At 44.1% G+C, this 18276-nt stretch overlaps 1 protein-coding gene across 1 annotated transcript in view; it reads left to right on the top strand.

Annotated features, from left to right (window-relative positions):
• LOC103019441 (cytochrome b5) overlaps window positions 1-18139 on the top strand; it is an 80233-nt gene extending 62094 nt beyond the window's left edge. Inside the window, exon 6 of the mRNA XM_057526722.1 lies at window positions 17993-18139. Within this exon, the coding sequence (XP_057382705.1) occupies window positions 17993-18109 (117 nt within the window). The 3' untranslated portion in view covers window positions 18110-18139. The remainder of the gene's footprint in view (window positions 1-17992) is intronic.
• Window positions 18140-18276: the final 137 nt, after the last annotated feature.

Consider the following 18276-nt stretch of genomic DNA (forward strand, 5'->3'; position numbering starts at 1 on the left):
CTGAGAGTAGACAAGGAGAATGTTAAGTCCAAGAGCCTTTTGTTCTGTCATTGTGATGTTTAGCAAATCGGGAGGAATGTGAGGAAGGGCAAGCCACTTTACTTATTTAACAAATATCTTAGTGAAGATACACAGATGCTCTGACCTCACACCTCTCCCAGGAAAGGAGGCCTGCGGAAGAGGTTTTGTTCCAAACAACAGGAAGGGAGATTTTTGGGTCATCTTCCCTTCCCTTTTCTGTTCCACCTGGCAGGAATCTGAGTAATTTACATCGTTTTCTTTTCTTTTTTTAACTGAAGTATAGTTAAGTTAGAATGTTATGTTTCAACTGTACAGCAAAGTGATTAGTTATACATGTATATATATCTATTCTTTTTCAGATTCTTTTCCATTATAGGTTATTATAAGATATTGAGTATAGTTCCCTGTGCTATATAGTAGGTCCTTGTTGTTTATCTATTTTATGTATAGTAGTGTGTATATATAAATCCCAAACTCCTAATTTATATCTCCCCTCCCCTCCCCAACCCCTTTGGTAACTGTAGGTTTGTTTTCTATGTCTATGAGTCTATTTCTGTTTTGTAAATAAGTTCATTTGTATCATTTTTAAAGATTCCACATATAAGTGATATCATATGATATTTGTCTTTCTAATTTACTTCACTTAGTATGATAATCTCTAGGTCCATCCATATTGCTGCAAATGGCATCGTTTCATTCTTTTTCATGGCTGAGTAATATTCCATTGTATATATGTACCACATCTCCTTTATCCATTCATCTGTCGATGGACATTTAGGTTGCTTCCATGTCTTGTCTATTGTGAATAGTGCTGCTGTGAACATTGGGGTAGTAATCTGAGTAATTTACAGACACCGTATTTCAACTTTTCCTTCCCCACAGATTTTAAAAAACTGTTTTTATTTTTTCTCATGGATTTTGGCTAAATTGAGCACTCCTTACATTAGACATTTGAGAAAATCAGGAAACCTATGCATTTGAGTTTTGTGACCAAAGATAGAAGTGGCACCTTCTGTCCCCCCACCCAGAGCCCAGAGCCCAGGGAAGACCTGCCAGCATCGTGCTTCCTGCTGGACCGAGAGCAGAGGGTGGTGGCTGGCAGAGCTCCGCCCCACTAGCCCAACCTCAGCCGTTTTTATGCAGCGCCCCCTGCTCCTGGCCTGCAGGGTAGGATCTGCTTCTCTCCCATCTCTTCTTCCCAATAACAGGGGCTTATCTCCTTCATGACCGGTCTTAAGAGCCTGAGCCTCATTGGCACAGAACGTGACTGTTGTGAAATAAGATTATTATACCAAGACACATTTTTCTTGTCTCGTTATGCTGATTGTCACACAGTGCACGTGACTGGTATGACTTCTACTTCTCTTTCCAGGGAGAAGGTAATTATAACAATGATTGTTAGCACTTGCTGAGCCAGGCGCTGTCTGAGTGCTCGACATCTGCTCCCTCATTGCCCTCCTCCCAGTAAGATTTGAAGGGACTGCAAATACCCTGGTTTGCAGATGAGGAAACAGAGCTACCAAGAGACTGAGGAGCTTATTCCAAGTCTGTCAGTTAACAAGACCTCCAGGCTCCATGCTTTTAACCACCATGAGTCTCCTTGTGCAGGAAGCTTCCCAGTGTCCAAGGTGACATCTGCTTTCTTCTCCTCATCATCCAAGGTAAAATAATTACAGGGGAATGTTTAGAGTTTCTCTGTGTTGTCCGATGGTTTCCAGAATGGCATGCCAGTCTAGCCTGCCATCATCCTGCACTCTTTCCTGCCTTCCCGTCCTCTCCCCAGACAATAAAAACCTTCACTCAGGCAGCTGGGGGGAGCAACCTAGAGAAAGAGGCCACACCAGCACAATGATGACACTTCCCGCATCCCTAGGGCATTCGAATTTGAGAGAGGACAGTCATCAGTGGGTCCACAGTTCTCCAGTCAGTGGTGTGTGTGTCAGCTTTGTGTCTGGTGTGGGGAGGGGGCAAGGTAGACACTTAAAAGTGAGAGCTCTGGTCCTCTTACCAGTTCTGTAACCTCTTCACCTCAGTGACAGGCTGGAAATGCTTCTGAAGGGTGCCCCATGTTGGCATAAGGCTTTTCCAGTTCTACTCTATACTTCCTAATTGAAATATTTGGAGGTTACGAGCCTCTTCTTGGAACTTGATTTCACCAAAGTGGAGTAGAAATAGATGAAATCCAAAATTAAAAATAATCCCAGGAACAAAGAGCCCATCTTTAGAGGAATAAGAGGCTATTTTGGAATGCAGCATCTAAAAAACCTCCATTTTATCTCTTGGCCCTCTAGCTCCATCACCAAAGTTTCATCCTCCAGTAGCCCTGGGCATTTCCTTTATTAAGATATCTGTCAAATATTAGACAGTCACCCTCAGCCTTCATGAACTTGTTCATGGGGCGAGCTAAGTTGAGCTTTTCAAGATGGTGTCTCTGCATCGGCAGAGCAGGCTAGTGGTGTAAATACAATTTCAAAGGTGTTTCTAAACACTGAAATGATGGATGGAATGTTTGTAAGTGCCCTCAAGTGTGTCAGAAGCATAATTTATAATCAGGGTGCCACTTGCCGGTCGTTCTTGTGTATTCATCAGCTCGAGTCCCCTAAGACTCGACTCGACTCTAAAATCAACTAACCCTGATTTTAGTTATTATATGTAATTGATAGTAATCACCCTGGATGTATACCTGACATATATTATCCTCCAGCTTTTTACTACTTCACACTGCCTTTTCCCCAGCCCCTTGCCTTCAGTGTTTCCCAAACCAAACTCCTCTTTGACAACCTGTCCTTGGTGTCCAAGTTCAAAAACTTGCTGACCTCTTCGAATCAACCCTCAACCCTCCCAGTCATTCAGAAACCAAATCCTGTTCATTTTACTGGCCGAACTCCGCCTCTCCTGGTGGCACGTCTGCGCTGTGACCCCAGCCCAGCCCCTGCCAGCTCCCTGGACCTTTGCTGCCGCGCCCACCGTCTCCTTCCGACCCCGCCTGCCCGGGAGCAGCCTTGCTTACCCCCTTTGCACAACAGCGTGAAGTGTCAAAGCGACGCAAAGAGGAGAACACGTGGATCCCGCTTTAAGGAGCTTAGGGTTTCAGCTCATCCTCTGCGTTGTGTGCAGAGAGACCACTGCAACACATGTCACCTGGGCCTCCCTGGCCCCCCGCCGTCCCCCACCCCCACTAGTGTAGGACTTCCCGCCCCCATCAGAGCACCTATAATTATGTCTGCGGGTCCCAGAGGGCGTGTCTGGCCTCCCGGACAGCCTGGGCACTTCATGGGGGCCCGCCGCTGACTTCCTTCCCAGGCCCCTGCTGCGGGCTCTGCTGGCCTCCAGCATCTGCCCAGGAGCCACTTCCTGCCAGACTGGGTCGCTCCTCCGCGCCGGGTCGGCTCTCCCACCTTGGCCGTCGTGCCCTGCAGCTGCGCTGGGTTCAGAGGGGGGGCGGAGGCGGGCGGCTCTTTGAGTCTGCGTCACCGCTGTTACCTGAGCACTGAAGCTGCGTGCTTATCTAAGTGACCGTGTCCGGGCCCTGCTTGCCAGGACCCTGGGGTTTAGGCCTAAATACAAGTGCGTAGGGCCCAGAGGTCACTCACGGAGCTGGACTGTGTCCTCCCAGACGGCCTTCCTGGGGGGGGGGTTGCCCTCAGGCACAGCGTCTTCTCTCACCCCATCATCCTCTTCCGCTTCATGCCCACAAATACCTTCCATTCTGATCACGCACCTTCCTGCCTGGAAGCTTAGCGTTTGCTGCCCCGGTGAAGTCCGTTCAGGAGCCTGAACTGCAGGGCTCTGGAGGCACCTGTTCCCCTACACCCCCGACTTGAGCTGTGTGTCCCCCGCGCGGGGCTTCGCCAGCACTTCTGATGCCCTTCTCTCCCTCTGCCTGCGAATCCCCCCGCTGGCCCAGGGTCCGGAGTTGAGGGGCCCATTGGGTGCTGCCGTAGCTTGTGGCTGGATGGTTGAGGGCCAGAACCCGGTATCAGACATGGTTTTCCAGGTGGGTCTCTATATCCAGGTACCTCTGCCCCTGGTTTCCAGTCCTGGGAGCTCCTGGGGACAAAGGACTGAACCAAGGCCTTTCAGGGCTTAGAACTCCCTTGACTGTTCTCTGATCTGAGCTGGCTCGGAGCCTGGGGGCAGAGGTAAGTGGGACAAACAGCAAGAGTCCTTACCTTTGGACTGGCAGGCATTTCATTTCTTCAGGTTCTCCGTCACCTCGTCCTTATGCCAAAGAGAAGGCACGTTCCCTTTCACCAAGGAGGACACAGCGTGACACCCACTGGATTCGGATTTCTCTGGCTTCTCAAAGCAGGAGGGGAGGGAGTTTCCCTGTCAGGCTACATGGCATGGCATTTGGAGAAAATACATTTTGCTTTTACCCTTTCTAAAATTAAAAATGTCTTTTAAAGGGTTTCAAAAACTTCCATTTCTTATGGTGCCGAGCAGGCCTCTTTAGATTTCTAATGCAGTCAGGTGTTGGGGATGACCCTGGTTTTTTGTTTGTATGTTTGTTTTCTCTGATCAATCCAATGGTGAACAAATCTCTTTGGGACAGTGTGGGGTGATTACAGACTCCCTAACTCTCAAGTAATAAACACTTGAGGAGTATATAGATTGCCCCACTTTGCACAGGAAACGCATGTTGCTTTACATCGGGGTCAGAGGTCATATTCCCTCTGTGCTCCTGGTCTTTAGCTGACACACACACACACACACACACACTGCTGAGCCCACTCTCACCAGCACTGCCTTTTCCTGTGTCTACGCTGACGCTTGCCATCCAATGCTGTTATGAATTCTTTACGCTTCTAATCCGTCCGTTCTTGAAGACAAGGATTGAGTCTTTCTCCGTTTTGTGGCCTCACTCTTACAGAATGCATGACGCAGCATTTAAATGTTTGTTGAATACTAGGAGGCTATGTGAATAGCTTTTTATTTTAAATTGGACTTCTTAGGCGATCTTGAGATTGAAATGAATACTATATATAAAATGAATACTGAAGAAACAAATTCTTTAACAGACCATCTAAAAGAAACGATTGTCTTAAAAGAATGCCTTTGTAGAGTAAGTAATTGCCAATTTATTGAATTTCATGCATCTGAAATTCATTTTGGTGGGTGTTTGTGGCCCTCTAGTGGGCGCAGAGGGTTAAAGTCTCGGGAAACTTCCCTCAAGATGGCAGCTCACAGGGGAAGCGAGACAGAAGAGAAGGATCCGAAGGTCGGAGGAAGACAGATGTTCCCAGCAGGAAGGGTGTGATCAACTCGAACGGTGACTTGGCCTTTTATACAGACTCCTTAATACTCTTCCTCTGTTTACAAAACAAGGAAACAAAGACCCCAAAGCCTTAGGTGCTGGGGAAACAAAAAGCAAGAGCTCCCTCTTTTGAGGAAATGAAATTCTGAACACGTTTGGGGCCCTTCCAGAAAAGTGAAACACACCCCAGTAAAGAGGAGAATGAGTCCTGTCTTCTTTACCTGCATTGCTCATCTCTCCTCTGGATCAACGGGTAAGATAAAGATAAGATTTATTACTCTGTATGTTTCAGAATATTATGAACTGTTTTGGTTCCACTTCCCATTTTCCATCATGTGGAATCATTATTTTTAAGCAGCTGATAATTCTGGGTCTGGGAAAGTTGCTTGCGTACCTAGATTCACACACGGGGCAGTCAGCAGTGTGTTCTTTTCCCTCAGGGCCCAGGGAGGAGGGTGAGGAGAGGGAGACCCTCACCTCAGGCACATGCTTTGGGTTGGGGGTGGGAGGTGCCAAATACAGAGTAATCAAGATAAATAACATTTTCATGAAATATTTTAAATATCAAAACGAATGCAAAATATCCATGATAAACAAAATATCAACGTTTTAGGTAAAGACAGGATCAGTAGAGCTGGTTTTTCTTTCCACCTCAGTCTCCAGTGTGGCTCGGCCTGGCACTGCTTTCCCTTTGCTGTTTTTTGTTAGGAAATCAGCGTCTTCAAGTGGTTAAGGGCCCAGTGTCCGTGGTTGAGATACCTGGGTTTCAAACCAGGTGCTGCTACTTACTAGGTGCCTGACGTAGGTCGACGTTCATCACGTGGGTCCTTAAAAGTGAAGCATCGTTGCTGGCTGGGTTGGAGAGAGGAGAGGGAGGAAGGAGGAGAGATTCATTTGGGGCGCCAGAGGCATGCCGCCCATCTTGCTGGCTTTGAAGATGGAGGATGGGGACCAGGAGTTGCGGGATGGGAGTGGCCCCTAGAAGCTTGGAATGGCCCCCAAATGACAACCAGCCAGAAAACAGTGACTTTTGTCCTACAACCTCAAGGAATTGAGTTTGCCTACAAGTAAATGAGCAAGGGAACAGACCCTCCCTGTCAACTACCAATTGGCACTTGACACTGGCACTTGCCGTCTACCTCTACAAGGATTAAATCATGTGCTGCTGCAGCTGTTAACTTTCAACGCCCCCTGAAAGTGGTTCAGGGTGCAGAGCAGAAATGAGGCACTCTGTGCTCGGGCAGAAACTGGAAAAACAGGTCTTCAGACAGTTACTTTAATGAGCTGATTTTATGAGCCCAATTCTTGTATCTGCTCCTATCTAGAAAGGCACTAAGCTCCTTCATGGTGACGTCTGCTCCACGTGACTAGCAGTAACCTTCACGAGACTAGCAGAAACCTCTGGAAAATATATGTGCTTGATTGCATGTACTCCCCCTTCACCAAAATCACATATACACTGACCTTCCCCCCTACCTCTTTGGAGCAGTTTCTCAGAGCTATCTGAAATGCTGTCTCCCGGGCTATAGTCCTCATTTTGCCCCCAGTAAAACTTAACTCACAACTCTCATGTTGTGCATTTCTTTTAAGTCGGCATCCCCTAGAGCCTACAGAAAGGACTGTGGCCCTGCTGGCACCTTGATTTTAACCTGGTGAGAACCAAGTTATACTAATGACCTACAGAACTGTAAGATGACAGACTTGTATTGTTTTAAGTCATTAGATTTGTGGAAATTTGTTATGGCAACCATTAAAAATTAATATTTTCCAAATGGCGGAAGCTGGGGTGGTGCTGAGAGCCTTGCCAACATCTACAGGTGCTGGCAGTTAATACTGGGAAACAACACTAAACTGGTGAGAGTGGGGATACGGGTGGGCATCAGTGGTGTTGGCCAGAGTTCTCAATGAACAAGATGGAAACAAACACACACGCACATGCACACACGCATGTGCACACACGCAGTGGGGAGGAACAGCAGTCAGACATACACTTCATTTTGTAAACCACCTATGTATAATTTCAAAATGTACCAAGAGGTCACAATAAATGGATTTATTGTCCAAGCCCCAGGGTGTATTATGAGGGGTGTTTCAGATGCAGATGGAACATGGGTTGTCTTATGGACACAGTCTTACATTTTTGCTTGATTGGACCATATTTCAATTAGTCATTCTTTAAGGACATGTAGTGATGCTAAATAATTTCATATTGATTTCCTCCTTTCTGTTTTGAGGTGGGGAGTTAGAACTACTATAAGAATTAAATGAAACTGATGAAATAAGAGCAAGAAGTTATTACAACTGTGAGACAAGTGGTATCAGGCTATCTACTTGGAAAGAAAACTTCTACTTACCCTCAGGCAGCTCAAGCAGGTATTTCCTGAATCCAGAAAGAAGTTCCTGCTAATTATTTATAGCACCTCATCCTCTTTTTCTTTTTGATCTTTTTTCTCTTTTCATTCTACCATTTCCCTTAGTAATCTCAGCTGCCTCCATGGCGTTAATATTTATATGCATTTCCAAATCTTTTTGGAAGAAAGGATTTTCCAAATCTTCATCCAATCTATATATTCTTTATTGAGTATTGCCACCTAGATATCCCATGGTTATTTCTTAAGTTAATACACCCAAAATAGAACTCATTATCTGCCAAAAAATCCTGTTAGACTTAGCTCTCTGTCTGTCTGCCTGTCTTCCTCTATTTCTGTTTCTCTCCTTTCTATCATTTGAATCAGTTTATAAAAATGCATACACTACCAAAGGTCAGAAGGTCCCTTCTAGATCCTTCCTCACTGAATTTCTCACTGTTCTCAGAGCCTCTGGGGACTGACAGTCTACATAGGACGGGTGTGTCCTTGGAACAGAGCTTTCATTCTAGTCACCCAGGACTTTGACTCTCCCTGTTCTGTCCCCAAACTGCTCCTGTGTGGATCCCTGCCCTGTTGGACTGTGAAGTGTTGCTCTGAAAAGCGATCTTCTTGAGAATAGTCTCCCTCTTTTTCTCTCCATCCTTGTGTATGTCTCTGTGTCTGGTTTGTGGCCCCCTTTTGCCTGAGCTGTGGGAGGATGTCATGGGCTGCGTCACATCTTGTACCCAGGGAATAGCATCCAGGTCACACAGCACCTGACAGTCTCCTGCCACCGGGCAGGTGCTGCACACTGTCTGCTGCCCCTTCAGATGCAGGAGATGGAAGAGCCACAGGAAGATGGCCTAAGGACTTGTTCCTTTATATTAATGTTTGGAAGAACATTATTATTTCCTCTTACCGTTTGTTTTTTTTTGTTATCCTCTAAAGCTAATTCTGATTGTAGATTGGCAGTTTTCAACAGTGGGAGGAGACAGGGAGTGAGGATGGTCTAAAAAGCTCCTCAGGGAGTCTCAGTTCTAAGATGGCAGGAGAGAGAGTGGCTGTGCGCCCTTCTCTCTTGAGAATTCATCGTGTGGCACCAAGGGCTGGGCTGGGGTGGTCGGCAGAGCTGGAGGACCAGGACTTGGAGGAAGTGTCTGTTGGTGGGCGGCGTCGAGAAGAGAGGCTTGGAATCTTGAGCAGTCTCATTCTATGTAAATTATATAAATCAAATTGTTGAACCCAATTGGAGGTTTAAAAATTAATCAAAATAACTAGGAACTCAGAGTCCCCAGGATATAATAATCAGCTTAATGTAGTTTTGTCTGTTTTCCCTTTTCCATATTTGGTGAAATTGGTCAATTATAGTGGACCAGGAAGCAGATGATGGTAGTAAATTCAACCTCATCCTTTGTTGTGTTAACGACGTGACATACACTTTCCCTGCCATTTCATTTATTATCTCCAAGTATTTGTTCAATAACGTTTTTCATTTTCTTCTCTACTAGCTTTCCGTTTTCTATTTTCTGATCCAAAGTTTACTTTCTGACACCGGGAAAAAGTATTTTATCTTAGAAATGGAGACATTATAACAATATGCAACATGCTTCTAAATTTTAATAGCATTTAATTATCATCTTGATGAAAACTCTGTAACAACAAATAAACAATTGCTACATTTAGTGTGTTATTATAATATACCTAACTTACTTATGTGTAATTCTTGCCTCGTGGGTTATCATGGCAAATGGATGTTATTGCATAGAAACGTGTCACAGTGAAAGTGACAGAAGACTTAAGGTGGCTTCTCAGCAACACCATCCAGGTAAAGACTCTGAGAAGTACAGTGTGAGGCAGTATACCTCCCCATCCATCTCACGCCAGTGGGGGTTCTTCTCGAGTTTTAAGATGCCTACTGGGGCTCTCCTGGTGGCGCAGTGGTTAGGAATCCGCCTGCCAATGCAGGGGACACAGGTTTGAGCCCTGGTCCAGGAAGATCCCACATGCTGCAGAGCAACTAAGCCCGTGCGCCACAACTACTGAGACTGCGCTCTACAGCCCGCGAGCCACAGCTACTGAGCCCGCGTTCCGCAACTACTGAAGCCCGCGCGCCTAGAGCCCACACTTCACAAGAGAAGCCACCGCAAGGAGAAGCCCGCGCACCGAAACGAAGAGTAGCCCCTGCTTGCCACAACTAGAGAAAGCCCGCGCGCAGCAACGAAGACCCAACACAGCCATAAATAAATAAATAAATTTATTTTAAAAAAAATGCTTACTAATCAGAGTATTAGCTAGAGTTGCAGCTCTTGTTTACTGATGATCACATGTAGTCCTCTTTAGTAAATTGGAGCAGAATTTATATTATATATATCATGTCCTGTTACATATATAATATATATCATAGTATAATATAATCTATTATGTATAATTTATAATAATATATGCTTTTATAATTTAGAATAATAGTTAATTTTCATCATCAGAATGTTGTCATAATGCACTAGTTTTTGTTAGAAGGAGAGATTTTACTACCATCTGTCAGAAAATGGTTATAAACATTAAAAAATGTCCATTTTGAGGGTTAGCAAAATTATTTTAAGAATAGAAAACATTTCAGCATAGTGGAGATGTCTGCGACGGGAATGGTGGCCCCTGGGTGTGGCGTGCCTGTAGCGCTCACAGCGGGACGGGCCCCTGAGCCCTGCACCCGGCTGCTTGCACCAAGCTCCCCTCCCCTGGGGCCTTTGCACAGCCTGCCCCTGCGTCTAAAATGCCCTCTCCTCCCTGCCCCACACTTCCCCTACTCATTCCTTTGTCCTCCGCTTAGATATCGCACCCTTAGCTGATATCTCCCTGCCCCTCTGGGGGCATTTTTCACACTCTGATGATGGCTGTTTTCTCAGCTTCTCCACTTGAACGTGTGGTTTCCTCCAGGACAGAAGTGGATTCCTTCTCACCTTTCTGTTCCCGGGACTTAGCCCAAAACCTGGTGCAAAGTAGGGACTCAAAGTTTGTGGAATGAAGGAAGAGGACTTTGGTCTACATCTTCACTAGAAACATCTTCATTTCCTTATTGATAATGGCTCTTATTATGAGTTATTTCCAACATTTCTTTTGGATATTGGTGTTTAGCCTCTTCTCTGATTTTGAGGTGTTTTCCATAGCCTTGATTGTTAGAATAGAAGCCATCACTTTTTAAAAGCCACTTGAGCAAGATAAATCTAACAATGAAATATTTTTGATATATTCTCTGTGGATGTATTGATACTTCTTTTTTTTTTTTTAACTTAAAGTCGTATATAGTGTATGAAGATGAGCATGGAGTTGGGGGAAATCAGCAAAGTTACTATGTTACTATGAGTTACTATGAAAATGCTCCTTGTTAGTATTTTTGTTGCTCCTCTTCCTATCCTGATGGTGAGTTAAATAACATTGAATGATGACTTAGTAATTATTGCCATGTTGGGAGTTCTATGATCTTGGAAGTAGAAGCATTATGTTCCCCTCAGTTTTGGATGATTTATAATTTACTCTTTGTGGTAATGTGTGTGTTTCTTTCAGATATTTGAGATTTTCATATGTATGTGTGGGGCGGGAAAGAGAGAATGTTTGCAAGTATGCAGGCTGAAACTGTTGCTGGAGTGATTAGAACATTTCTAACGGGAGGATCACCAGAGAAGGCACTTTTTTTTCTCTTGAAATATGTGAAAAGCACTTTTTCATTCCACAATAAGAGCATAAGAGAAGGCACTTTTAAAATAGAGATTTGAAAGTCAGAATGATTTTATTTTTAAAGCAAAGAAGGGGGTTGAAGTTATGGTATGTGGGGTGGGAAAGATAGCATTCTATGGAAAGTGAAAGATGGTGAGTGAATAGAGTGGCTTCATCGTAGCTGGCTCTGGAGACAGGATATTGTGGGAAATAGAGAATTCTCGAAGTATGAGGTGGAGGGTGGAGGTTGGTCTTTGAGAGGCAGTTTGGAAACACAGCATATTACTGAGCAGAGTAATGACATTCTCAGAAGGGCAATTGGGAACACCTGGAAAATGCTTGAATAATGTTATAGATTGAATTACAACCGTATTGAAAATGTTCAACTCCTTAGGCTCAATGAATAACAACTATTTGAATCCAAGAGTATCCCTTTAGGGTAAATCTCTATTTACAGGGAAGAGTTTGTTTGATACAGCCCCAAACTCAGGAGTGGGTCTAACAGTGGAAAATAAGACATTGGGGAGAATTAATGGAGCCCAGCACTAAGTGTCTGACTTGCCAGCGGCCGCATTGTGAATCAGGGCTGCCACAACTTAATCTTTACCCAATGCAAACCTCTGAGGGATCCCTAAAGGATGAGGAGACAAACTGTAAATGTGCAAGGAGGCTCTCAAACAAGTAGCTGGACTGACAGGACGCTTGGGCTGTTACTCTGAGTCGTTACCCAAGGGACCTGTCCAAGGGTTTAAAATTTTCGTCTGCGGCTCCACAGAGAGACAGACGTCGTGATTGCTTTAGTTAATTCTGTCTTCGAGGTTTTAAGGGGGAGCAATGGGCTGATTTGCACGTTTAAAAGTACCCCTTCCAATGTCGTGCGGAGAACAGATGGGAGAGGAGAGAGGGGCTGGGACCAGCAGGCAGAGGGATCAGAGAGGGTGTGGTGGAGATGGAGAGAAGGAAAGATATTTGGGCTGTTTGGAAGGGACAGCTGGTAAAACTTGTTGAAAAGTTAGATCGAGGTACGAACAGTGAGGGTGGTGATGCTACTTACCAAGGTGGGAAGGCTGGAGGAGGGAATTTTTTGAGTGGTAGTGATTCAGTGCTTTGCTTTGAACATGTTAGGTTTAAGATGCCTATTAGAGACCCCAGAGGAGACGTCCCAGAATCTGCTGCTGAAGAACACCTCCTCAATGCTGAGGGTAAACAGGATTCATAGATCAACGCTATTAAAGGCCATGGGACCAGGGTGATCGACTAAGGAGAGGGTGCAGACCAAGAAGAGAGGAGGGCTGTGGACCAAGGTGTGAGATTTTCCAACCTTTAGAGGTCAAAGAGAATAGAATAAGCCAGCTGAAGCAATGAAGAAGGATAGCAGAGAGGATGAGGGAAGCCCGTGAGAATAGCACGTGGAGGACAGGAGAGCTGTCACTGGCTACTGTCACTGCTGGTAGATCAGGTGTAACGGAGGCTGATGGGATGACTGGATTAGCCACGGGGACAGTGTTGGTGACCTTAACAGGAGCAGTTTTGGGAATGACGAGGAGAGAAAACTCAGTGGAGGAGGTCAAGAGAGAAGGGGCTCACAAACAATTTTATTTCCTAACCTAGATGATGGGCACATGGTGTTTATTAGGATATTTTTTCTTTGCCTGAAGAATTTCATAATTAAATAATTCAAAGAAAGTACCGCTTATTCTAAAACTTTTTTCTTAATTTGTGACATTCTAAGGGTTAAAATTAATTTAAAAGGTATACTGTCAATTTTATGCCGGTGAGATGTTAAGATGAGCAGCAGAGGGAAAGCGGTGGAAGGTCAGGGTGGGGGGGAGCAGGTGAGGACTGTCAACAGTTATTATGACATGTTACATGGTGATAGTACATCCACAGTATTACTATCATATCAGCAATTATTGTCAACTCTGGGAGCAGAAGAATAAGTCTGGGGTCTAGACTGGATCTATGATTTATTATTTTTTTTAAAACATAAGTGTGCAGAAGTAGACTAGCTAGACTAAAGGACAGTACATTATGAAGGATTTTGATACATGCAACCAGATTTCCCTTCTGGCTGGTTGTGTCCATTGAGATTCTCACCTGCAGAGGATCAGCTTATCCGATTTATCACACCTTTAACAGGCTTGAGTGAATTCTTTAAAAAAAAATCAAAATAATTCAAGAGAGGCAGAGAAGGAGAAACGTAGGAATGAAAAACAGAGGAGGCAAAGAAGAAGGTTGGAGTGGATGTACTCATACGAGATAAAGGGAATTTCAAAGCAAAATGCACTACTAGAGATAAATAAGGACACTTCATAATAATAAAAGGGTCAAGGGCTTCCCTGGTGGCGCAGTGGTTGAGAATCTGCCTGCCAATGCAGGGGACACGGGTTCGAGCCCTGGTCTGGGAAGATCCCACAGGCCGCAGAGGAACTGGGCCCATGAGCCACAACTACTGAGCCTGCGCGTCTGGAGCCTGTGCTCCGCAACAGGAGAGGCCGCGATAGTGAGAGGCCCGCGCACCGCAATGAAGAGTGACCCCCGCTTGCTGCAACTAGAGAAAGCCCTCGCACAGAAATGAAGACCCAACACAGCTAAAATAAATAAGTAAATTAATTAAAAAAATAAAAAAATAAAAAAAATAAAATAAAAGGGTCAATTGAACAGGAACACATGCCAGTCATTCACCTGTGTGTAATCAATAATGGAGCTTCAAAATTTGAGAGGTGAAAATTGACAGAATTAAAGGAAGAAGGAGACAATTCCATAATATAACTTGAGATTTTAACACTTCTCTCTCAAGAAATTGGTGGAGCAACTAGACCAAAATTCAGCAAAGACGTACATGATCTGAACAACGCTATCAGCATCTCGGCTTATTTGTTATTTATATCAATTGTTAGAGCCACAAGGATGGGTCCTAGCCCTCCATGCTATAGGCTTTTTTTTTTTTAATTATTAGCACCTTTAATTATGTATTTATTTATTTATTTGGCTGCGTCGGGTCTTCGTTTCTGTGCGAGGGCTTCCCCTAGTTGCGGGAAGCGGGGGCCACTCTTCATCGTGGTGCGCGGGCCCCTCACTATCGTGGTCCCTCTTGTTGTGGAGCACAGGCTCCAGACGCGCAGGCTCAGTAGTTGTGGCTCACGGGCCCAGCCGCTTAGCGGCATGTGGGATCCTCCCAGACCAGGGCTCGAACCCGTGTCCCCTGCATTAGCAGGCAGATTCTCAACCACTGCGCCACCAGGGAAGCCCCCCCCTATAGGCTTTTTAACATTCTGGGTGATAATCTAAAATTACTGTCCCTGTGGCTTTCTACAGGAACTTCATCACTGTGCCTTGACTTTCTCATTTGTAAAATGAGGATGATCATGGCACCTACATAACTTAATATTATAGGAGATAATGAATAAAAAGTAAGTTAGCATAATGCCTGACACATAGTAAGTGTTCAGTACATGCCAGTTATTATTGTAAAATCAAATAGACACCATTTGGCTGCCTGGCAGAATTTTAGGGGATTTTAAAAATGATCATGATTTTTATCATTACTGGAAATCAACCTGCCGTGGAAACATCATCCTGGACCAAGCCTCAGAGTCATTTCCAAACTTTTCCTGTATCCTCTCATTTCAAGTCTCCTCCCCAAACCATGATGAGCTCACAATCTTTTTAATATTTCAAAGAGGCCTAGGTGCCCATGCCAAACCTCAAAAGTACCAAATTACCTACATTTAATATTCCACCAAGAAAGGCACACATTTTTCACCTTTCCCATATTGCCCAGTTCTCACAGGCCTGAACCTATCCTAAGTGACAATCATCCAGACCTTCTAGGGTGTTCTGCCGCTCTTGGTAGAAGGAGAAGCACCAGCTCCACCGGGGGTGGCATTGCTGGTGGAAAAGGTCAGACCTGCACTCTCCACCCTTTTGTGCTATTAGGTCTTTCAAAATTAATGTCACACCTCTGCATGATTATTAGTAATATTCCATGGTATATAAATCATCACTAAATTGAGCCAAGGGTCTTGCTTTTACAAAGAAACTAGGTTGAAATGTTTGGTGAAGAGAAGAATCCTTCCTTGGTGCACGTCATTGCTCCATAATTTGTGCATTCAGAGTTTTTCAGAGAAGAACAGTCAATAAAAGAAGTATAATAAATAAAATCAAGCAAATTGCCCCTTTCAAGTCTGTCAGTTGTCACACTTCCAGAAGAGTGTTTTCCTCTTGTTCTTCTAAGGAGCAAGGCTCATTTACTTATAGGTATGTGTTCAAGAGTAATGAGGCAAGTTGGAAAGGATCTTCCAAAATACTCCTAGTGAAATCTTATCGTTACTAAGAACTTACGAAAATTTAAAGCCATTTCCCTTTATTAAAACACATGAGCAGTGAAACTTGCTACATTGGCTTTCTGGAAACCAAAGGAAAGAACCTTGCTTTGCTAAATTTCTCTAAGACAGAAAATACCTCGTGCATTGGCCTCATTGAGCCAGGATGGTCCAAGAGGTTCTCAAAATGGCAGCTTTAGAGGGACAATCCTTGAGCCCTGTTCTGTGGTGGTGGCCAGAGTGACCAGACCCATGGTGGAGGGACTGAGAGAAATTGGGAAGGGTCAGTTCTCCTAAAAATCCCTCCTGCTCCCTGGTTTGTGCTTTGTACCCTACAGTCTATGCTCCTGTACTTGGGTGTAAGATTTCAATTCCACAAACACAAGAACGATGGGCTTCATGAATGGAGCTGTCAATGGCCTGACTACGGAATGGTGGTTAATGAGTAGTGTGGAGCTTATTCGGGAGAAGGAGGCATGATTATGGTTTTGAAGAGAGGTTTAAAAATTAAAAGAGATAGGTTTTAGAAGAAATAAAACAGAAACACAATTAACAATTTAAAAATATTTGTTCAATATTTAAACTAATTTCAATTGTAATTGATTAAGTTAAAATTAATTTAATTTAAAAGTATGACCTTGAAAAGAAATATTTTCTCCAGCTTCATCATAAAAGGTGGCCCAGTAAGGGCAGCAGGAGAATCACGTCTGTCCTCCCCTACCTGCACACTCCCATGTGTACACTAGGTGTCCCAACGATAGGCTCTAATGTTACACCCGCCCCACCAGCGCTCCTAGAGAGGTAATCTTCTCCATAGACGGGGTCTCAATGATATCAGGACAAAGGAACTAGCACAAAGGGCTTTCTGCTGATCTAATTGCAACAATTTGAGCATCACAAAGAAAATGGCACCCTTAATTCAAGTAAGATAAATTTTTGAAAGTCTGTGAATTTGTAATGACACTCAGGAAGGAAAAGTTAATATCAAATGTACCAAAAAGTACTGTGAATGCAATAGGGTATGTTTTGATTTTCATTGGTCTTTAAAAGTAGGGGACTGTTAGTGTATGAGTGCACGAGTGGTTATTCTTTTGGGTCCACGTCTATTTATGAAGTACGGGTGTGTTCTTGTTTGGTGGCATTGCCTAGATGAACGAGCCTAAACAAAGCTGGTTATGTGACGGTGGAATCTCTTGACAGCGTATCTCAGTGAAGATGCAATATCGTGATTAGGTCAGACGGACCTGAAGAAAGTAAGAAGCAGGCGTTCGTGTGGGGACTGCCGGCAGTTCCTAGTAGAGCAAAGGGGAGTGAAGAAGGTGATGGTATAGCAGAGGGTCTACTCATGACAGGGAAAGCACGTGTGGTCTCTTCGTGAAGGTCACCTGTCCTGCAGAGGGGAGGAAATTAATGGTAGTATGCAGAATAACACATCCTTAGGGGACAGAGGGGAGATGCTCTCAGTTCAGGTTCTTCATCTCAAGACCATAGAGGCACTTGCTCCCCACAGGGCATGGCTTCCCTCGGCTGGGTTCTGTGCTCCACTCCTGCTGCTAATTTTTCAGTCTTTTTATTACTCTCCACCATCTGTTCCCAAAAGCTGAAGAACGTTTGTGTACAGATGAGAATTTTCCTCAAGTGAGGCAGAACAGACAGCAGGCCGTAAATATTTTATACTTTCCAGGATCATTTTCTTTCAGAGTATTAAGAATTCATGCTGACAGCTGGTAATGGGTTATCTGAAGAATGCTTTGCTTGGTAAAGCATTTATCTTGGTAAAGGATAGGAAGAAAGAACTTGAATAAATTCAGAGCTGAGGTTTTGAAGTGCTACGGCATCATTTCATTCATCGTGGTAGACTCACCTACCTATTAACAACATTTTAAATTCTTCTCTCTGAGTATTTGTCTTCAACAATTTTTTTTGGAAACAGTCTCCAACTTACAGAAAAGTTGCAAATAAGTGCAGTACAAAGAACTTTTTTCTTACACCATCTGAGAATAAGCTGCTGACATGATGTCACATTACTTCCAAATCCTTTACTGAATATTTCCTACAAATAAGGATATTCTCCTACTTTAATGTGCTGAATTGTGTCTCCCCAAAATTCATATGTTGAAATCCTAACTCCCAGGACCTCAGAACGTGACTGTGTTTGGAGATGGGATCTTTTTTTTTTTTTTTAATAGATCTTTATTGGAGTATAATTGCTTCACAATACTGTGTTAGTTTCTGTTGCACATATGGAGATGGGATCTTGAAAGAGGTAGTTAAGTTAAAATGCGGTCATACAGGTGAGCCCTAATCCAGTATGGTGTCCTTATAAGTAGAGGAGATCAGGATGCAGACACACACAGAGGGAAGACCATGAAAGGATCGGGGAGAAGACAGCCGTCTACGAGCCAAGGAGAGAGGCCGCAGAAGGACCAACTCTGCTGATACCTTGATCTCCGACTTCTAGATTCCAGGACTGTGAGAAAGTAAGTTTCTGTTGTTTAGCTTCTCAGTCTGTGGTACTTTGCTGTGACAACCCTTGCAGACGAATACACCTACACAACCACAGTACACAACAAGCACAGTACACAGTTACAATACACAACCACAGTACACAGTA

Source organism: Balaenoptera acutorostrata, chromosome 13 (genome assembly GCF_949987535.1).
Source record: "Balaenoptera acutorostrata chromosome 13, mBalAcu1.1, whole genome shotgun sequence".
Taxonomy (NCBI): domain Eukaryota; kingdom Metazoa; phylum Chordata; class Mammalia; order Artiodactyla; family Balaenopteridae; genus Balaenoptera; species Balaenoptera acutorostrata.